The sequence below is a fragment of the Furipterus horrens genome, unplaced genomic scaffold (genome assembly GCF_987537825.1).
Source record: "Furipterus horrens unplaced genomic scaffold, mFurHor1.1.pri manual_scaffold_2, whole genome shotgun sequence".
NCBI lineage: Eukaryota > Metazoa > Chordata > Mammalia > Chiroptera > Furipteridae > Furipterus > Furipterus horrens.
The window spans coordinates 144,890,496-144,913,970 of record NW_028327172.1 but is presented as its reverse complement, the minus strand read 5'-3'; the positions used below and the strand labels follow the sequence as shown (position 1 = coordinate 144,913,970).

General features: G+C 36.3%; 1 protein-coding gene across 1 annotated transcript; it reads right to left on the bottom strand.

Annotated features, from left to right (window-relative positions):
* Positions 1-888: 888 nt before the first annotated feature.
* ARL5B (ARF like GTPase 5B) lies at positions 889-22,236 on the bottom strand. The gene is made up of 6 exons (XM_090268026.1): positions 21,884-22,236; positions 8,301-8,361; positions 6,565-6,712; positions 4,105-4,188; positions 2,709-2,860; positions 889-1,443 (listed from the first exon to the last, which is right to left on the bottom strand). Exons 1-6 carry the CDS (start codon positions 21,930-21,932, stop codon positions 1,395-1,397), a joined length of 543 nt encoding a protein of 180 aa, XP_090124152.1. The 5' UTR covers positions 21,933-22,236; the 3' UTR covers positions 889-1,394.
* Positions 22,237-23,475: the final 1,239 nt, after the last annotated feature.

Sequence of the window (23,475 nt, the reverse complement as noted above, 5' to 3'; positions counted from 1 at the left end):
CATTATAGCAAAATCATACATTTAAGATAAAAAGGATTAAAATTAATTAAATACCTGTCCTCCTCCTTAAGGTATGCACTACTTATTGTTCATAGTAGACACCTGCCTTGAAAACTTTTTAAGTACTATCCAATACACAAACTTTTGATATTGACATTTTTCCTATTTTTTAAGTTAGTGTATTAACTTTGTGTCTCACAGTATTATTCTAAAAGCTAGAATTAAATTCAGCAGTGTCCTATACTCTATAGTGAAAAATTTTAGACACAAGGCATAACGATAAAGATGGCAATTGTTTTAAGCTTATTACATTATAACCTCAAATAGACTTAAGGAAAGTCATATGGGTTTTTTTTTTGTTTTGTTTTTTTTAAGTAATATACTGCTGGTGTTAATATTACTATTATAGACAAATTTAAGAAATAAAATAAACTCCTTATACTGTGCTTTAGCTATTGCCCAAAGCAGATAGGATGTCCCTTGCAAATGGATAGTTGAACTTTATGCTGATAATCAAGTTTTTATTTTTGTAATTGATAGTAAAATGTATTCCAAGTGTCTGGTTTTAATATTAGTGCTGGTATGCTTTAATAACTTCCAATATTTATGCATTGAATAATGTGACATTCTTAAAATTCCATATTTATCCAAAATATTTACCACTGAAGTAGGGCTTTCAAATAAATATTCTACCTTGATTAGTTTTTAACCAAAACTAATCTCACGTTATAGGCAGAAATGTGGACTTAGTTCTTTTAGATAAACAGCCTATTTAATTTCCATCTAACAGAAACTGAAAATTATTCCATGACTTGCAATAATGTAGGGTAAGTTAACTCATTTAAAGGCAGTTCTCATGATGTTTAATCTTTCTTACATATGTTTTCTAGGCAGATTTCTTTCTCTATAGTAAGTTCTGTCCAAAAGATAAGAGTTTATAGAGGCAGCAAATATTTAGTGCTGGTTAAGCTTGCACGCAGCACCCGATGATTTCCACTACTGCTTTGTCAAACCACAAATTATATGGTGGGGGTAGGGGTAGTGAAGAAATGAAAGAACTTGGTCGTTGAAGTTATTACAATACTTCAGAAAACACTAAACATATGACAAACATGTCTTACAAGGCAGTCATTGATTAGAATAAGCAGTCAGAAAAATTTCATTGCCGAAACATAGTTATACATTAGTGTTGATCCAACTGAAGATTAGTGCATTAAAAAAAAGTTAAGAAAAAAATCTTTCATGTTCCAGTTCAGCTGCACTTGATTCAAGTGTTGCTCACAGAGGTTTGTGTTGTTATAAATTAAACATGCTGCTGCCTTAGCAGCCAAAGGTACTAGGAAAAAATGTTCATGTCACAGAATAAATAAAGCAGTCTCTTTTGAGCAAAAAAGTTATCTCACACCAATTCTGGAGGTCATCCACTCTAGACCTTGGCATAACCTGAAACAAAAGAGAAAAAAAAAAATTCAAAATGAAGGACTTTATAATTAAAAACTGAAAGCATACTTACTATTTTTAGTCTTACCCAAAGCTTAATATACTTAAATGATAATCTTCAGGTAACACTAAAATAAATAAAACTTTTAGGTGGAAGATTCACTTAAACAAAATGACCTTATTCAGATGAGCAATGTGGGAAATTGCTTCAGTATCCCCTTGAGGACACAGCTTTGGCGGTTCTGCCAGCAAGACTGCAAATACTCCTTATCTCCAATCCTTATAGAGCAATCACTATAGAAAGACAACAGAACTCTACTTCACCTTCCTATTTTTAAAGAGTAAAAGCTTATGGCACAATCTTAAAAGTTTAGGTCAAAAAAGTCTGTGTGTAGCCATTATATTACAAGCTATTTCTGGTATAAGAAAAACTAAGAAGATGAAGTTAATTTGAGCATAAGTAAGTCCTGGAAATAAACTGAATAATCCATGCATCACACACTGGGTTCTCCTTGGACTGTTTATCCGAGCTCAAGTTCTTAGGAGAGGCAGAGTGCACTATAATGGTATTTGTTTCAATTGTTTGCTGTCTAACAATACACATCCCTAAAGGACTTCTGTGGAGAAAGCTGGGATCTTAAGCTTAATTAAACCTTTGCAGAAAATGTGAAATGCCTTTGAAGTTTCCTCTTTAATTCAAGCGACATTATAGTTTTCTCTAAGTTAAATGATATATCAAGAAATGAACAACAACTAAAAATGTGGATTGTGAAAATTTAATTCAAAACTTTATTACCTGTTTTTGGTAAAACATTGTTTATTTACTTATTCATTCATTCATTCATTTTTTTATATTTTATTTATTTTATTTTTAGAGAGAAAGAGAGGAAGAGAAACTTCAACATGTGGCTGCCTCTCACACACCCCAAACTGGGGACCCTGCCCGCAACCCAGGCACATGCCCTGACTGGGAATAGAATCTGTGACTCTTTGGTTCACAGGCCAGTGCTCAATCCACTGAGCCACACCAGCCAGTGCAACATTGTTTATTTTAAGTTACAAAAACTTATAAATTTGTTCAATTCTAATTTAACAATAGTAATTGACTAAAATTATTTCAATCTTGTAACCCTGAGACACAATATAAAAACCATCTTTAATTAAGGACCAAAAAGAAGCAGGATCAAAGAAAAAAACAAGTTGGCTTAAAAATTTTGAAAAGGAATTTGAAAGACATCATACCTCCCCTCATACTGATTAACACTTACCCTTCTCCTGTTAAAGCACAGCAGGACTGAATGTGCCACGGATGATCCTTAATTGAACTAAGGGTGAGGTATTTGGAGATTTCAGCTGCTGTCATACACCCTTTCATATCCTGTTTATTTGCAAAGATAAGGACTGCAGCCTTCTGTAAATCCTGCAATCAATATGAAACACTTCTAATACCAGAAATGTCACAATTCAAATTAAATTAATGAAACAGAAGCCAAAACGTGCTCTACTAAACAGTTATAATGAAACCTCCCTACTTTAAAATGATTAGGCACAAATGTTTAATTTAAAAATTTTATGAAAAGTAAATTATCTCAAGCATGATTTAATAATTCACTCTAACAAAAACAGATTAACACAAACTAGATAATTACAAGTTATTTTTCTATTGTTAGACCAAAGGGGTCACCAAAATAAAACTGAATCTTAAGTATTGACTTAAAACCATTATGAACAATATTCTAATGGCCAAATATGGTAATATGTTGCCAGATACTATATATAGAGTTTCTCCAAAAATTAAAGGACAGAACTAAGGGTGAGGGCTGGGCAATACTTATTAGTCTATGTATAACTTAAGTTCATTCATTCAAGTTCACTGTAGCATTGTTTATACTATCAAAATATTAGAAACTACATCAATGTTCATTAATAAAACAACAGATCAACAGGGATATAGTAGTCATACAGTGAAATACTATATGGCTGTTAAAATAAATGAACTTAGGTTGTATGAACTGACATGCATAAATTATAACGTTGTGCCCACCCCAACCCCACACCAAGTTACAGAAAAATTTATAACCATTACACAGTTTTATAAACATGATATATAATATTCTGTACATAAAAATAATCATAGTAATAATAATCACTATTTTAGGATAATGGAATTCTTTCCAGATTCCTTGAGAGAGAAAGTAAGGAAATCAAACTGAAGAAACCTCAAAAGATATTCACTATCTTATATTGAACAGTGGGTACATAAATATGTTTTATTATAGAATTTTTTTATATATTTGAAGTATTTAAAATTAAGTGATGTCAAATTATTCACTACAAATTTTTCACTTATTATAAACTCTTAGGATTTTAAACACTTAAGTTATCCCCTTTCCTGCTTTGATCTATCAGAATTTTTAAGGCATACATCAGTAATTTTAACTATAAAAATATCTTTTCAATAACAGCCATCTACAAATTAACATGTTGGATATTTTTAAGTTTGAAAAGTAATAAAAAATTTGAGTTTAAGACTTTTATTAATTTAATATGTAAAACTTTATTCATGATGAAAGAACCAACAGCAGAGCAATTAATATTTGTAAAAAAGCAAATCCAGTATACAGATACCTTACTCCATTGTTTATGTTTGTTTTCAAAATTTACCTCATGAGCCAACATTCTGTATAATTCTTCTTTCGTAATAGCTAGTCGTTCCCTGTCAATGCTATCAACAACAAGAATGATGAACTAGAAGACAATTAAAAAGAAAGGAAACTGAATGGGATATTGAAGTTTTCTGCAAAACTACTCTCAAGTGATAAAAGTACTTTCTTCACATGGCATCATCAGTACTAGAAAACAGTCTACTGCTTTTTTATCACAAAGAGTTTATATTATATGGAATCACATCAAGCAGTGAAATCCAAATGTTAGTAAGAAAATAACTTTAACACAACAAATAGAAACCATACCCAATTTTATTTTTAGAAAGTAATGTTTGAATATATAATATTCTGCAATACTAAGATTTATTTTAAAAAGTAATAAAATTTTTAAAAATCACAGTAAGTAAACATTAAAAGTACTCTATAATCATTCATTTAGGCAATCAATAATAATATTTAACACAGTCTCCTGCCTATTAGAAAGAAGTACACAAGCTAGTTTGAAAGAAAAAAAATTTTAAATATACTAATTAATAAAAAAGCATTTTATAAATAACATTATCAACAATAAAAGTGCAAGAAAATGCACTAAATAGAAACATATCTACTTAGGTGTTAATATGCTAAAGATGAAGCAAGTGAATACAAAGAGAGCAAAGAAAACTGGAAAAAGCTGTTGGTAGCTGTGTATATGAAAAAAGGTGGGTCTCATACATTAAAAACAAAGGCATCCTCAATAAGAAAAATAAGAAGGTATAATGATAAAGGGCTCTTAAATTGAACATCTTATGCAGAAGAAACAATTAAGAAATGAGGTTAAATGATGTTAAGGATTACAGTACAGAAAGTGATATAAAATAAATCAAAACAGAAAGGGTAGAATCAGATTATTCAGATGACTTTTAAATTAGCAAGAGAGACAACTAGGGTAATCTGAATATAAACTGAGAAGGCTTAGAATGGAGATAAAAGAAAAGAATATAAGAGATAAATATAAGAAACATGGAAGAGTTAGCGTGGAAATATCTCTTAGGTCAATGGGAGTAAGATGTCAGAAATCAGTCACCGACTGTATCTCCTTGTACTATAATGGAGCTATTTCAGCTTTTGGATGACTCCTCAATGTAAAGAATTTAAGAAGCAAGATGACAAGGGTGAACAAAGAGGTCAGGGAACACTACATAGATAATAAGATCCCTACATGGAATCTAAGGTTGCAAATGCTATCTGCTAGGCCGAAGGTTCTTGTTGAAATAGTTTGTTAAAAGAACATTTTATGTAAATAACGTCAGTAATAACGTATGCCTTTCTGGACCCATGCTAAGTCAATTTTCAGCAATTTCAATAACTACCCTTCTGTAAAATGTACATGGATCAGCAAGAATCAATTTTGATCTGTTTATCAAAGATACCTGCTCTTTTTAAACCTGCAGTTAATTGTAAGCCTTGAAAATGTACCTACAGCCTATACTGTTTAAACGGTCATAATGCTAAGATGTTCTTCTCTTACTTTCTAGCATATTTTAGTTTCAGAATGCTATTTTATATAAAATAAGCTAACATATTACTATAATATTTGCTTACCAACCTATCCTCCCCCACAAATAAAAAAGATTAATTTCTACTACAACTGCTGAATATCTATGATACACCACATTGGTTTGACCAGTCATTCACTGCACTAGAATATACACATACACATACATATGCTATTACGATATAAATCTAGAGGAACACATGTTTTTATTTTAAAAGACAACATCTCTCTTTCTCCTCCACCCCCCGAAAAAAACCACTCAATTTAACAGGCTTCATTTTAGAAAAAATGATTGGTTTGGTATACATCTTTGTAGAAAAAATTATGGATGCAAATGTATATTAAAATCCTCAAAGATAAGCCTCTCTCAACAGCACTACATGTTGATTTTTATTTATTTTTAAATCTGCCTTTAAGAATACAAACAGAAATAAAGATATTCTAGATTTGTTCCCCAGGCTGGCTCTGAAATAATAAGTGACACAGAAGTCTGGGGAATGGCCTGCAAATCCATTTCTTTTTAAATTAAAATATAACCTCACAAAAATTTTGAATGTTCAATTCATGTTTTCAAAAAATCTTGTATTAAATTATGCTTCAAGTATTTTATTCCTCTTCTTATGGGACCTTGGGAAAGATTATATATAATTTATCCTCATGTCCGGTTTCTCCAACAATGGAGATGTCGCAGTATTATGGTGAGAATCACCCGAGAACCTGCCCGCCAGTAAGCACTCATCTAATCACAGCTCTCATTACTCTTTCTACTTGCTTCTTGTCTTTTATTTGAAAACCTTAAATTCCTTATCCCTCCCTGCCAAAAAAACGTATTAAAAGGCAACTGTCAATGTGTCTATCCATTTTCTGGGTTTCGTTTGGTTCTTTTTATTAAAATTTACTCTAGTAGTAACTTTAGTATACCTCTGTGTTTGAGTAATATGTGTTCCAGGATGACCGCAGTGACTCTTGACCACCAATATCCCACATAAGAAAATGTGTGTTCTTGACAACTATTTCTTCAACATTGCTTCCTATGGTTGGAGATGTATGAACCACTTCATTCATTAAGCTGTTGAAAGACAGACACCATAAAAACTCTTTTGTGAATCTTGAGAACCTGAAGCAAGTTTTAATCTCTATATTTAACAGGAATCAACCTTCTTTATTTGTGCCAATGACGGTAATCATAAGCATCAAAAACAGAACCTTACAGAACATTTGTGCAAATATCTAGACAAAGAACAACTCCTGAAGGCAAACCTGTTTATTTTGTTCTTCTACTGGGATAAACTAGACTTGGTCTAGATAAAAGGAACTCTATAGTGTGAGTTTGCATTTCTGCAGCCAAATTTTAATACTACCAAGCCCTGTTATCAGTTAGAGCAAAACCAATGCTCCATCCTGAAAGAGTGAGTTTCTAGGTGACTGTGACATAGATACTTACAAAGTATCAATCATGGAACAGTAGGCTATCCATAATTTTGAAGATTGTCTATGTGAGAAAACAGACTTGGCTCAGCCATAAAAATTAGTTTAGGCCTATTAACCTACACTACAGTCTTAAAAAGACATTATGGAGCAAATAAAAATTTTAGTTAAAATTAATTCTAAATATATTTAGTACACTGATGTCCATATCACATGAATTATCACAGTCACTCATTAACTACATTAATTTATTCAACAAATATGTATTTGTTTATAACATGCCAGATGTTTGTTCAAAGAAGCCTGTAAATCTCTTCAGGGCATTATATATATTTTTGAAGCCATATACAAAATTATTTCAACAACAGTGACAAATTTCTGAAATGTTTTTACTTGAAGACGAAGTTATATTAAAACACATAATGACCAATGACTGTTTTAAAGAAAAACAAGTAGCTACTCAACTCTGAAACGAGAGCTATACTCAATAGCTTTTCAGCAAAGTAGCTGAAAAATCTGTTAAGCACTGCGTAAGGGAAGAATTTCTGGAGAGCTGTCAACTGATACGCTTATGAGGTGGGAAGACCTGAGAGCCACACAACATGCACTGTATTTTTTATAACCACTTGTTATAAAAATGCTTGGGACATAGATCCGCTTTCATTGTTTAACAAGGATCATTTCGTTGGCAGTAAAGATAATGGGACATACTTTGACAAGTGGACTGACGGGCTATTAAAATTTCCTTAAAGTATAAATCTATTTCTCTGGAAGTTTCAAACTTCTCCCTGTTGCAAGTTACTAAAGCAGTATTTTCAGGAGTGATCTTCATTTCTTTTGATTTGACAAGTCTGGCTATGTTAAATAATTTCAGATCTATTCAGAGTAGCAACAGCTTCATAGAGATAACACTCTATTTACATGAACCTCAGTGTGATAACAATGAAGTGAAATGCACTTACTCACCTCACTCTAGCACTATATTTGCTTTATTTATTCCAGTTTAACAGGAATTCTTCTTTTCAATGCCAGAAAAAGTTTGTGAAGACTTTAACATAGAGCAGTTTACCTTATTCACTTTCGCATAAATTTTGTGTTTGGTAGAATACAAAACCATATGTTCAAGTTTTTCCATTGTATTATAATGATGCTTTATTCTTATTAATTATACAGAATTAGTTCCAATAACTAAAATAATGAAAAGTATTTAAATGAACACCCATACTTACAATTGATAAAGAATGGTGGTTTTCCCTGCATTATCCAGTCCCACTATAATCACTTTGTGTTCTATTAAAAAAAAAAAAAAAATTAGCATTTAACACAGCTACATACTACAATTACATAATTTCAACAATGATTATTAGTTAGCTCTCTAATGAGAATGATTCACTGGATATTTATTACCAAATTGTTAAAATAAAGGAAAAAAAGAGAATCTTATGATGTCAAGACTACCTGCCTTAAATGATGCAATCTATTATGCTATTCCTAATCTAGCTCTCTTACAAAGGAGTGTGGGAGATAGAACTTGGTCACTTACACTGAGTTGGGGGGGGATCAAATACTAGTCTTAACATTGTAGTTAATGTAAGGTTTTTTTAAAAAAAGTATTTAATACACACCTGCTTGCCCTCTCTACTAATCAAATTAGCTTTTTCTCAATTTGTTGTTTTTACCCCTGGAAGTTTTCCCACCTTCATGTACCAAGATCCCCCCTCCCCCTTTCCCTTAAAAACCCAATTTAAAACATAAATCTGAACAGTTTCTCATCACTAATAAAACACATACTCTCAACCAGTTTCTCATTACTTCCACTGACTTTCAAATAAGTAAGCAATTACATAATCTTTTGACTTTTTTTTTTTTCCCAATTTGGATTTTACAACTCTTTTAAGCAGATACTATTTCAGCTCTTTGTACAACAAAAACCTCTTCATTCCTTCCTCCTTCTGGTGCCATGCACTGAACAGTCGCTTGTTTCACAAGCAGCTTTTAAGGGTTGTCTATTCTGTTAAGTGATAGATATTTTTAAAACTCCTTTGAACACAGAAGAGAACACTCCAGATATCATCGTTTCTAGATTTTAACCTATACGGAAAATATTCAAGATCACTCTTCCCCTGGGCAGAATGCATCAGAAGCTATCTGTGAACACCGACAGAGTATATAAGGAAGCTGCCATAAGAACAATAAAACTCATCTGCAGCCAGTGATGTGACGAAGTTGGTATCAGAACCCTGCTCCTCTTGTTAACCTTGCATGAATGTCAAAATTTTCATCATACAGCTAATCAAATATCAGGTCATATTTTAACTCTAAAATGTTAATAATGCATCAGTCAAAAAGAGGGGCCATAATTTACAGACAAGTTCTTAGGTAACAAACCATCTTTGTATTGTCTAATGACCTGCATCCCATAGGCACATAATATTGCAGGACAAATGACATGGTTCCTCTGGAAGAGCTATTATCACTATGGCAGAAGCTGCTTTGTAAAACAAAACAAAACTCATTTGCTTATTATAACTCACTATAATTCTCCTTTTCTGATTCTTTTGGTTCATAGACCCTAATCGCTAGTGGAGCCAACTTTGAAGTGTTGCTGTTTTTCCCCCTTACAGTACAAGAACTAGAGCATTCTTATCAGTGGAGCAATAATCGCATTACCCGGCACCAAGCATTCTAAATTTTGGTGACAGGTGGAAACCACATACCCAGCATCTGGATACCATTGGGGTCCCTGAAGACATGAGTAACCAGCCTAGTCTAGAAATAAGCTAAACGTTAAGTGCAGATACACCCCTAGGAGAAGGGAATGGAGAAATAGTGCCAAATGATTTATATTGTTCAGGCAACTTAAGTGAACAGCCAGGGCCATTTGCAAACAGTCCTGGCTCCTTGCATCACATTTTGTATTACTATGGTAATCAGAGTATTGAAAGCCTATGACGACAAAACTCATAAAAAACGCATCACTCTGAAAGATCGGCTCACAATTTGAACTAAGTCAGGGATGGCAAACTCTCAAAGTGGATAGAGTATGAATTTCATTAAAGTTTCTAATCTTTGATTAATTTAAGGTCATTTCCAGATTCCTTTTTTCCCTCACTGGTAGGGAATCCTAGCAATGAAGACAGAACACACAATTTCAGCTCTCTTTTATGATGACAGTGCAGATATCTATCCCTCAGGTAAACTGAGGCCTCTCTTTTGATGTTAAAATTGCCATTAACAATCTGACTCTATATAACAAAATATCAATAAGAAAATAGAAACAGCTATGTGCTTTTAAATACATGAAATGACCAAGGATTTATTTTCATCTTTTCTTTGAAAAATCTCTTTATCATTACCTATACAGTAAGAGTGGTATCAAGTTCAATGAGCATTTACTAAAAATAAAAAAAGTACGAAATAAAAGCTGTTTGTATTCCTTTGCATAACTGTAATTCTTCCTTAAAATGCCTCTGTTGTACGTAGCTGCATTTGAGTCTGTCAATGACCAAAGACATCAGTTAACAAATGTTACTGTTAATAAATATGTGCATTCTCCTTCTTATAAGCAGAAAATAGGATAATGTGATTTAAATGTCCACAAGTGCTGTCTAGATTAATAAAATATAAAGTTACTTAAAGGTATTATTGAATCGCAGTGGTCTATCAATTTTCACATCAATACACACCAAAAGCATAACTACTACCTTGTAGTGGTATCTGATATTGCTTGATGTTAAAAATAGACCCTCATTCTTGAAACCTGTAACTTAGCAACGCTTGTTTTCTGCACTGCTGTCTTTCTGGTTGGGTATAATCAATAGGCCATATATAGATCTTATTTTACATGTTGAAATAAAAAGTTAACTCAACTATGAAGCTATCAGTGATTTGTTGGAGAGTAGCCTTGATAAAAATAATTTCCTTTACGTATTATAGTTAACTAAAGCAGATATAGAAAGATGCTTATAAATTTGTATTATTTATCTAATAAGTTTTTAAAAACTTAAAATATAGTTACGGTGCAAATCAGTCACAATTAAGGTAAGAAGAAATCTATCCCAAAGGTAAAATTTCAAAATCAGCTGCCAGTCAGGTAAACATTAGCCATTTAACATCATTTTTACTTACAGAGCAGGGAGTAGAGATTTCCATTTCAACAGAATCAAAATGCCTGAAGTTGTGAGGAGAAAATTATACAGTTGTATACTTTTACAACTTCAACTGATCCTCAACATGTATATAAAAGCCATATAAAAACTTCTAACTCCAAGTAAGTACTCTCCAAAAAAACGAAATTATTTAGTTGATAAGACTGAAACACAGTCAATTCTCAGTTAATATTAAATAGGGCAAACTATAACATGGACAATACTAAATTCTGCATTTAGAATAAACTGTGCGAATACAATTGTAAAAAATTTACCGTCTTTAAAAAAACAATTATTAAAATCAATATTGACACAGAGCATAAGCTGCTCATGCTTAGGGACAAGAATGTGTGTGTTGGTGATGAGGTATGTACAATTTAAAAGCCTTTGAGGGTAGCCGAATAATTTTAGGTTAAGGCAAGACATTACCATAAATATCAAAGCTATAACAAACCCAAAATGTTGTAAAAACCTGTCTGCACACTATGAGACAGTCACCTTGGGCATCACTTTCACTAGCAGCCTCTTCCAGGAGACCAGACTGCAACTCTCTCTGCAGCAAAGGTCTGTGGAGAGAGTACTTCCTCTATGCATCTCCACAGAGTGACAGAAAGTATGTTTATTTATATTAAATTAAGGAAAAGTTCCAATCTCAGAGCTTTTGTTTGATTTTGATCAAGTGTTTGCACAGAAGGTTCTCCGCAGTCTTGCCCATAGTTTGTTCCTTTGGATCTGCTAAAAAGCTGGCTCATGGTTTTTTGTAAGAGGGCATAAAGATACAGATTATACAGAACGAGGCTTCAAAAGAATATCAGCAACGGCACTTGCTTCTAGACAAATACAGGTGAAATATGCCTAACAGAAAAATTATTGAGAAAAGTTTCTCCCTTAACCCAATTAAAAAATTTTTTTTACTAAACTTAATTTGTATTTTTAGTAGAGACACCAGCAACCCCCCACTACCAAATTTGTAGACTAACACAAGAGAGGAAAAGTATTAGAGAAGCACTAAATATGAACAGTATTACTACATTGTGAAATACTGTGTTAACATTTATTTGATATTGTTAAAGTGCGATCAAATGATGATGTCTTGTAAACAGAGTCTGTAAACAACTCTATAACTAAACAAACAAAAATGCCCTAAGTCGCCCAATTTGGTAACTTAGCAAATTTAGGATACCACGTACAATGAAAATAAGTATGAATTATTGCAAGGGGTAGGCAGTAAAATTTTCAGAGGCTGTGATGTCACAACCTGGAACGTGAGGCCTAGTCTAACTCCTGCTAGTGGTTTAGCTAAGAGTGACATCCGCAACCTTTTGGCTTCGGTCCCAGTGGGGGCCAATAGGGGAGGCAACATATCACATCTGTGTTGCTCCCTTTTTCTTTCCCTCCCACCCCTCTCTGAAATCAATCAACATGTTCAGGTGAGAACTGAAAAATAGGAAGTCTAGTTCTTGGGAAAAAAGCCATAAAAAATAACTGTGTCCTATATTATACTGATTATAGAATAATAAAATATTATAACTTGGGGCAGATTGCAGAACTTAGGATCTGTTCCTTCTCTCCCACCTCTTCAGCAAAAAAAGTGCCCCCTTATGACACCTCTGAGGAACCCAGTTCTAAAAAAATGTTACAGAACTACTAACCCAGTCCACCTTGTTTATTTTATAGAAAAGGAAATGGAGGTCCTATGAAGTACATAACTAGTTTTAGAAAACTAAGTAAAAGCTAGCATTTGTTTCCCTGCTCTTTTAGCTATAAAATATTATCCTCTCTCCCTAATTCTTCAAACTCCCCCAATCCCACCTCATTACCCATACTGCTGGACACCAAAATTTTTTGAACAGAACTACATAAACCTGGTGATTCAACAATTCAACATTTATTGGTTAATTACATACATGACTGTAATATTTGTAATTAAGATGAAAAAGGCAAGGGCTCTGCCCTCAAAAATCTTAAAAGTTGGGTGTGTAAACAAACAAAATATAAAAGTATCATATGGTAGTATTCTTAAGGATAAGTGAGATCTAGAATCCAACTCTCAGCTAAGGAAATAAAATGTCAATAATAAAAAAGAATTATTCTAGACTGTCAGTCTAAGTGATTTACTTGGTGTTATGTAAATTAATCCTCACGGTCACTCTATGAGAAAGTGGTATCATTCCTCATTTCCCCATGAGGAGACTGAGTCTTAGGTTAAATAACTTGCCTGAGGTCATATTGTTGGGAAGTTTGGCTAGTGGTCTCTGAACTTGACGCCTCCCCACCTTTGTGACACAAATGAAGTCTTACAGCCTTACAATAACAAATAGGAATAGTTTATCAGATAAAAGAAAGAGAGTAACAGGGGATTAAACACAGATAAAGAAAGAAATCAAAAGTTTATGTAGAATACTCTAAGGTCATCAAAGGCCAGGTTAAAGAGCCTAAGGAAAAAGACCAAAGAGCCCTCTTTTTCCCCAACTCACTGAAAATAAGCAATGATTAAGAAAGGCTTCAACAAGGAAATACGGAAATGTAGTTTTCTACGGACTTTAAAGGCTGCCCAGGAGAAGGTAATCTGCAAGGTAAATGTTAAGGAGGATAGGGAATCTAATCATTGGTTTTCAAACTTGCTGAGCTATTGACCACAGTTAAGAAATATATTTTATGTCATGATTCAGGACACACATAACTGAAACAAGATTCACAGAACAGTACCTTTACTGAGACACATTCTGATTGTTTCTATTTTAGAATACTTAATCCTTTTTAAAATAATGGTCCTCACTAAATTGACTTTGTAAACATATAGGTTATATTGGGTAAGTTGGTGGGAAAAATAAACCTATTTGAGAAATACAGGTGAATTGGGTGAGTACAAAAATATAAGAAATTTACATTCAAGATGCTCAACAAACTCCAACTAAGACATATACAAAGAAAAGAAAAGCTAAGTAGAGTTCATGGTTAATCTTCTGAAAAATCAAAGACAAAGGGAAAATCTTGAAGGCAGCAAGAAAAAAAAAGGACAAATAAAGATGTAAATATTGGCTGGCTTTTCACCAGGGTAAAAAAAGAGAGAGAGGGAGAGAGAGAGAGAGAGAGAGAGAGAGAGAGAGAGAGAGAGAGAGAGAGAGAGAAAGCGGAAGACAGCGGAATGACTTTAGAGCACCAAAGACAGTGTGTGTGTGTAAGGGGGCGGGGGGCAGTTCAACCCAAGATGCTATTTTCAGAAAAAAATATACACTTCAAGAATGAAGGCGTTTTCAGATTAAAAAAAAAAAAAAACAAAAAACAAAAAAAACTACGAGAATTCATCACCACAAGAGCCACACTATAAAAATGCCAGAGTCCTTTGACCTGAAGGGAAATTATACTATAGGAATTCAAAACATCAAAATTAATGATATGAGTAACTATAAAAGAAAATTTTACCCTCTCTTAAAACTTTAAAGAGCAAGTGTTGTTTACAGCAAAAAATACAACACTGTATTGTGCAGTTTCTAACATACTTAGATATAATACATATATAGCCTGCATGCTAGCCCTGGCTGGTTTGGCTCAGTGGATTGAGCGTCGGCCTGCGAGCTAAGTGTCACTGGTTCGATCTTCCAGTCAGGGCACATCAGAGAAGGAAAACTCTGACTCCAAAAAACCTCTGCTGCCTTGCGGCATACCTCTTCAGGGGAAAGGCTAAGGGAGTAAACCCCGACAGAAAATCCGGAGCCGGAGTCCCTAAGGCGGTTTGATGTTATAGTCAACACCGGCAACTCCTGCGGCGCACCTGAAGCCAAGCTGTATTGACTCCGTCTTTCCCTTGGACCCTTCAGCTGCGAAGAGAGGGGGGGTCTGCTGCATGGGCAACAGCAGACCCTCCATATCACCCTGCCCAGGCTCTGTAGCTTCAGCTTCACTGGAGAGGACACTCCAGCGTCATCGCAAGATGTCGATTCAACACAGGAGGAGACAGATACCGTGTCACTCCCGAGTCGGACTGCACAACCGTTCTCAGTGGTGCAGATAGACTCTTGAGAAGCTACACCATCGTCTCTCGAGAAGGACGGCTGCCGACGATAGCCTGCATGCTGCACGGTTACAATGGTCTAGGGAAGGGGAGAGTACACCTTATAATTTCGAGATTCTTATTTAGAAGTATTACACTACTAACTCTAAGTACACTGCAAAAAGGTAAAAATGTATCTTGTAATCTCTTAAAGGACTATGTAAATAATGTAACTGTTAAAGTAATCAAAAATTTTAAATGGAATTCTAAACATTAAAAACGTAAGTTAACCCCAAAGAAAGAAGGGAAGGGGGTACAGAGTAACACTAAAACAAAAGCAGAGATAAACAGAAAATAAAATTGCATAGACTAATATCTAACCATATCATAAATCCAACTATATCAACAAATTGGACTAAACATTCCAATTAAAAGGGAGAGAACTTCACTCTAGATTAAAAAAAAACATGATCCCACTCTATGGTCTCTTAGAAGAGATATACATTAAGACATATATTAACAAGACTAACAACCACCTTAACTTAATAAACATTTATAGAATGTTGCACACAACTAACTGCAAAATACACATTCTTTTAAAGAGCAAATGGAATAGTCACCAAAATAGAACATATAAATGTACAGGTATCCCCTGTCGTCGTCGGCAGCCGTCCGTCTCGAGAGACGATGGTGTAGCTTCTTAAGTGTCTATCTGCACCGCCGAGAATGGCTGTGCAGTCCGACTCGGGAGTGACACGGTATCTGTCTCCTCCCGTGTTGAATCGACATCTTGCGATGACGCTGGAGTGTCCTCTCCAGTGAAGCTGAAGCTACAGAGCCTGGGCAAGGTGATATGGAGGGTCTGCTGTTGCCCATGCAGCAGACCCCCCCTCTCTTCGCAGCTGAAGGGTCCAAGGGAAAGACGGAGTCAATACAGCTTGGCTTCAGGTGCGCCGCAGGAGTTGCCGGTGTTGACTACAACGTCAAACCGCCTTAGGGACTCCGGCTCCGGATTTTCTGTCGGGGTTTACTCCCTTAGCCTTTCCCCTGAAGAGGTATGCCGCAAGGCAGCGGAGGTTTTTTGGAGTCAGAGTTTTCCTTCTCTGATGTACCCTGACTGGAAGATCGAACCAGCGACACTTAGCTCGCAGGCCGACGCTCAATCCACTGAGCTAAACCAGCCAGGGCGAGGTATCCCCTGTATAACACAGTATTTCTATAACACGGTTTCAGTCTAACACGGTTAGAGAACTGGGGAACCCCCCCATATAACACAGCACTTCTATAACACGGTTTCGCTCTAACACGGTATGACTGTAGAAAATACCCAAGAATTGCTGGTAGAAGAAGAAACTGATGAAGCAATTTTGGTGAAAATGACATCTGGAATGCGCCAAGATAATTCAGGGATGATGGCACTGATGAAAACGAAGTTAAACAGTTTACTCTAAAAAGAAGAAAGGCCTAGATTTAGCCTAACAGTTAGAGCCATATTTCTTAAATGAAGATCCTTGCACTGAAAGGAGCACAAAGTTTAAAAGAGTTTGAGAGAGAACCTCAAAAGTGCTTGGCACCTTATAATGAAATTTATAAAGATCTCTCAACTAAAAATACAAGGTGTTTTGCAAAAAGTTGAGCCTAGAAATCAAGATACTGCTGAAGAAAGCTCAAAGGATGAGGATATCTTGTCAAAAAGAAAATGCATTCGGTTAATGGAGCTTAGTAGTGATGACAAAGAAAACATGACTTAATTCATATTCATATGTAATACTTTTGATGAAAATTGCTTTGATAAAGATATTTCTCTTAATTATAAAAACATAATAGTATGCTTTTTAAATTTTTGGAACCTAACCCCCCTTTTTGTTCTAGTTCTTTGCTTCGTATAACAGATTCGCACAACACGGCACTTGGTAGGAACTTAATAACTATGCTATATAGGGGTTATCTGTACTATAAAAATCTTAATAAATTTGAAAAAAGGAAAAAAAAAATCTTAGAATATATTTCTGACCACAATGGAATTAAATTAGAAATCAATAAGCTATCTAGAAAAATAAATATTTGGAAACTAAACACTTACAAATAATCCATAGTTAAAGAATTAAACAAAAAATTCTTTAAACAATTTCAATCTGAATAATGAAGTAGAATGTATTAAAATTTGTGAAATGAAGCTAAATCGGTATTTAAGAGGGACATTTATAGATTTTAAAAGTTTATATATAGAAGAAAAGAAGAGACAAAAACAATGACTCACATCCCACCCTTAAAAACTGGGATTGGAGTGTAAAGTAAGTAGATGGAGAAAATAAACATCAGAAATTAGTAAAATAAAAAACAGAGAAATAGAGAAAATTAAAATATTTTCTTAAAAAAAAAAAGAGAGAACTGACAGTACCAGATTCAAAATTTACTGTGAAAGAGACTATAACCACGACGGTGTGGTACCGCACAGGGATAGACACATAGAGCAACGCAAGAGAAGAGTCCAGAGATAAGAGTCATTTCATTTCAGTTTCAACAAAGGTTCCAAAGCAAGTCCTCAGTAAATTGTGCTGGAACAAGCTAATGTCCCTGTGAAAAAATAATGAATATCAAGTCATACTCACATCATAGCCCCAAAATAATTTGAGATAGCTTATAGGCATAAGCGTATAAAAACTACAGCTTCTAGATGAAAGAAACGGAACACAGAAAACAACTCTATTAGACTTCTGGCCAAGATGGAGGCTTAGACGGACACGCTAGGTCTCCCTCTACAACTAGAGAGGAATACAACTACTTCAAAACAAAGGATAACTAGAAATTCCAGAAAATAAAACTACACGGAAGTCCAACATATGAAGTTATAAACCAGCGGTGCCATTTGGGCAGGTAAGAGTTAAAGAGGGCAGTGCTGTTTGTGGTCGCACCCCGAGCGGCGGGCCGTGAGGAATCCCGGCTGCGCAAGCCCCTGGCGGTGCGCAAGCCCCTGGCGGTGCGCGACCCCGGCGAGGAGTCCCGGCTATGCAAGCCCCTGGCGGTGCGCGACCCCGGCGCTGGGGAGAGCGGCCGCAGCATCGCCTTGAACAGTGAGGCCCAGGGGGGCGGGAGGACGGATCCCGGTCTCCTAGCTGAATAACTGTGTGAATCCATCTTGGACCCCCGCCCCCAAAGAAAGCACCACAGGGCTGCGAAATAGGTCGCGGACAGGCAGGCGCCGGTCGCTAATTTGTGACGCGTACACAGGCACTGCCCCCGACAGCCAGCCCAAGAAAACAAAACGCATCTGTCAAAATGTGGCAGGCAACTATAGAAATACCGGTAACACAACTCACCAGGCAGCAGATAGAGAACCTGACAGATGAACAGATAAGAAACCTGTCAGAGGCTCAGTTCTGGGCCATTGTTATCAGGTGGCTTACAGAATTCACAAAAGAGCAGGAAAAAGATATGAAAGAAGCGAAAAACTTTCATAACGAAAGGAACAAAACCGCATACGAGACAGAAGGAAAGGAAATAAAATCCAGAGTTCATTTCAACAAACTGGAATATGGAGAAGGAACAAGCAGTCAACCAATGCAGCGAGAGGAAATGGGAAGCAACAATGAAAGGATCAGAAACCTCTGGGACAGCTATAAAAGGCCCAACATAAGAATCATTGGTTTGCCAGAGAATGAGGAAGATGAACTAGAACTTGAAAAATTGAGTGAAAATATAATAAAGGAGAACTTCCCAGACTTGGGGAAGGGAATAGACCTGCAGGTCCAGGAAGCAAGGAGAGTTCCCAAGAGACTGGACCCAGGGAGAACCACTCCAAGACACATTATAATCAAAATGTCAAAAATTAAAGATAAAGAGAGAATCTTAAAAGCAGCAAGAGAGAAGAAAAGAATTATGTACAAAGGGGTCCCAATCAGACTATCAGCTGACTTCTCAAGGGAAACCCTACAGGCAAGAAGGGACTGGCAAGAAATACTCAAAGTAATGAAAATCCAAAACCTACAACCACGAATACTCTATCCAGCGAAATTGTCATTCAGAATAGAAGGACAGAGAAAGTGTTTCCAGGACAAAATAGAACTGAAAGAGTTCATTAGATCCAAACCACTGTTATATGAGATGTTAAAGGGACTGGTTTAAAAAAAAACAGAAGCTAGGGAGATGAAACAAAGGCAAACTAAATAGGCAACGAGAGTGGAAGAGGAACTGTGGGTACGGGAAGCATATTGGGGGGAGGTCAACAGGGAGGGGGAATGGGGAAAGGGAGGGAGATGATATAGGAATTGGGGATCAAGGTAGGAGGGAATGGAATAGACGGAGAGAGGTTGGGAGGAACTGTATGCACAACTAATGGACATAATCTAAAAGGGGGGGACAACTGGAGGGAGGGGGGCCACCGGTTGGAGGGGAGCAGAGGGAAGGGAAATTGGCACAAATGTAATAATTTAATCAATAAAACACATTAAATCTGAAAAAAAAAAAAAGAAAACAACTCTATTAGAAAAAAAAAGAGAAATTAGACTATACCAAAATTTCCACTGAGAACTCCTCATTAGGAAAATGAATAGGGAAGCCAAAAACTAAAGTATTAATCCCTTGCTCAAAAATAACAGACCATGCCCAAACTCTCCACCTGCTTCCATGGCTTGCTCTGGACAGCTTCAAGTTTAGACAACATGCAAGGCCGTCTGTCAACTGGTTCCCCTAGCTGCCATTCCAACCTCATGTCCTTCATTTCCACAGGCAGACTAAAATATAACCAAACTAAACTATTTTCAGCTTCCTTCCCCATATCAAACTATTTAATTCCTCTCCCATTAGCATATTATTAGTTCTTTTGCCTAGAATCGCATGCCCCTTCTACTCAATCTGCCTAGCATGCCTTGAAAATAAATTCCTACTTATCACTGAAGTCCAAGTATACTTTCTTCTGTAGTCTTCTAGGAACCACATGAAAAAATTAATCATTTCCTTTTTGTGCCATCACCATACTTTTATACAATCAGTTAAATAATTTGCCACATTGCATTTTTTTCCTACTTCTGTCATGTACTGATCTTTGAGCATCCTGGGAGAGGAAGTAACTATCTCTTTTCTGTTTGTTTTTAAATCTTTGTATCTCCCACACCTAACTCTAAAGACTGATTTATGCCCTATGACTAAATCTTATTTGCATAAATAAATGAGAATAAAATGACAGAAAAACCACTGGTACTAAATATACAACAGGAAAGTTAAAGGAAAAATCTGAATAGTAATGAGGATTTAAGAGACCTGGACAGTTATGTGACTATAAAAGCATCCCATGAAATGTCTGTCATCATCTCCTGAATTTTCCCTTTATATCTCCCAGTACTTTTTAGTCTGATCAAGGAAGACTCAAAAAACATAATAAAGAGCAGTAATAAAACAGAGAGGAGAGGGAGGGGAATTGGACAGGTTACCAAGGAGAACCAAAGACTTTGGTAATGTTTTACTTCTTAAACTGCAGGAAAAGATAAGCAAGTGGCTACTGTATAAATCTTTATGCTTTATAGTATGTCTTAAAATGCTGCTTTACATAGTAGTGAATTTATGTAACAAAGATTATAAAATATAAACTGCTGAAAAAATAATGCATTAAATTTATGGATAATATTCATAAAGACTTATACTGACCACTTTAAAATCACTTGAAAACTGCTATCTGTGCTAATTAAATATGTCTACATGGGCATGCATATTTATAACCTTGAAAAAGATTATTTTAGTGTTCTTATCAATCTGCTGAAACAAGTGAAGTAAAACCATTGCATTGTCTTCGCTTCTTAAATCCAGAAAAAAGATACCACATTAGCAGTGACAAATTATCATCATAAAACACTGGTTTTTATTATATTCAGGTATTAAATGCAAAATGAAACTAGGTTTAATTTAAAAACTGGTTTCAATTACTAAGAAAATATTAAAAGAATATCTAAAACTTTACCGATTGTCGCTTTTTTTGTCTGGGTATTCTCCCCCTTGAGAAGACATCATGTTTCATTCTCTCTGACTCAGAACAGGTATTACAACTTCTTGGCCCTTTGGACTTACAGGTTCTAGATGTCTCATCACCAGTCTAGACTATAATTACGGATAGGCAAGACCCTACCTGAGACCAAGAGCCTTTAGTTTTTCTAATATCTATAAAAGGAATAAAGGGTTTAGGATGATTTTCAGAAAGTCGTGGATTTCAAAAGGGCGAACCGTTCGAATTCAGAGAAAAGAACGTGAAGGTGGACTGACTTAAAGAGAAAGTCGGAAAACAAAGCAGCACTCGATTAAAAAAAAAAAAACGCTCTAAGTTTCAGGGTAGACACTTATCCTAGGACAAGGCTAAGGATGTTTAATTAGAAACGTAAAAGGCACCCAAGATGTACCAATAGGTGCTTTCCGCTTAGCTTCACTAAAATTCTAAATTCTTAGTATGAATTCTGGGACACCAAATGTTTCTCCTTCTGACTTGCAATTTCTCCCACATCAGGTTTCTCCTGCACCTTCTCCCAGCCTAAAATACTGAATTTCTACCCGCTCCCTAGACTAAGTCACTGCTCTGCGTCTCAGAACATCTGTGACCGCCGAGAGCCCTGCTTGCTGTCGTCCCTTTCGGCGGACAAACACTCTTCCGTGGATTCGAGCCGTTGCGCAGCTCCATCCTTCTCACCTTGGTTGCAGAAGAGGCTCCACAGTTTAGTGAAGATCAGCCCCATCATGAGCACCAGAGCGGGCCGCGGGGTCCCTCAGCAGCAGGTGCCGCTGTGCCGGGGGTCTGACCGCGACGCGGGCTGTGGAGTACCGAGCAGAAGTCGAGTGAGACGGCGGGAAGAGGGCACTGGCAGTCCGAGAAGCCTCGATCGTATGCTCTGCAATTCGTCCGAAGACGCCGCGCCGACTCTCTACCGGATAGTCCTTTGTTTCGAGCCCAATGAGCCCAACGCCGACCCGTAGTCCCCTCCGTCTGAACCCACCTACCCACCAAAGTCTCAACCAGCCCCAAGCCCCGCCTCCGCTCCGCCTTTCCTCCCGACCTCAGGACCACCCATTGCCGGAAGGACGGCACCTGACGTAGTCGCGCTTACGTCAACCCACGCCTTCGACGTGGCGGTTCCTCCAGTTTCGTTTCCGGTGTGCGGACTCCAATTGGCCAGTCGTGTGTGGGGGCGGAGTGTGCGTGGGATTTGGGGGTTTCCCCAGGTAAACGCTCCCTCTCGTCATTGTTTAGAACCGTTTACCTGGTTCACACTCTCGAGTCTCTGCAGTCTGGCAGGTGCGCCCCTGGCTTCTAAACCTGGGGGCAGGCTGCAGTTTGCTGGAGCTGTGTCGTTTTGCTGTACAGAAGTGAAAGGTGTGTCTGGGCATGTCATCCTGTGCTGGCATGTAACTTGGGGTTCCCCCTTGATTCTTAATTCTGAATGGAATTGATTGGAAGAGGATCTGTTTCACGCCTGTAGCCAGAGTTCAGTTTTGTGATTAACTTAAGGGCTCCCAGTTTCATCACGCATTTGGTTTTTTTGTGGATCCCAAATCCACAAAAATAAAACAATAACATTTTCCTTAGGTGTTATTGACAGTAACTTCTTTAATTAAAATGGAATCCCGGTAGTTTCCCAAGTTCAACAAAATTGAAAAAAAAAACTACAAGTGCTGTACTTGAAGCAAAACAAACTGAAACTTCATGGGGAACTGAAATTTTATAGGGAAAAAAAGTCAAACTAGGGAATTAAAAAATATATATACGTAATATAACTTAAAAGGGACGGTTATAAGCTAACTTAAAATATTGGAAGAACTGACTGCAGTTGGTATTGAGCTCAATTTATTACTAATTAACTCAGAAGTCTGGGTGTATGTAATCCAATTTGCTATGTAAATGGTTCAATTTCATTTTCTTTTTCATGGTTAGATTCTAAAAAATTTAGAAGCTTCACAGCCTGAGATGGTATGTAACTAATTCCCCTGAAACCAGTTGAAGGAACGAACTTAATTGAAAAGACTATGAACTTCAATCCTGTGGTAGATTTTATCCCTGACAGCAAGTCCTTTTATCATGCCAAACTGAAGGCATAGCTTTGCTTTACGGCACTTAGCTTTATTTATTTATTTTTTTAACGTTGTAGGGCAGGAGTTCAACTCCAGGCGGGTTTACTTTGGATTCCGCGAGACCAAAAAATGACAGTGGAGTGTTGGAGAGGGAATTCATACCAAGTTTCTTCTCCCGGCAGCGGTCGAGAAAAGTAACCAAATCTGCCTTTCAAT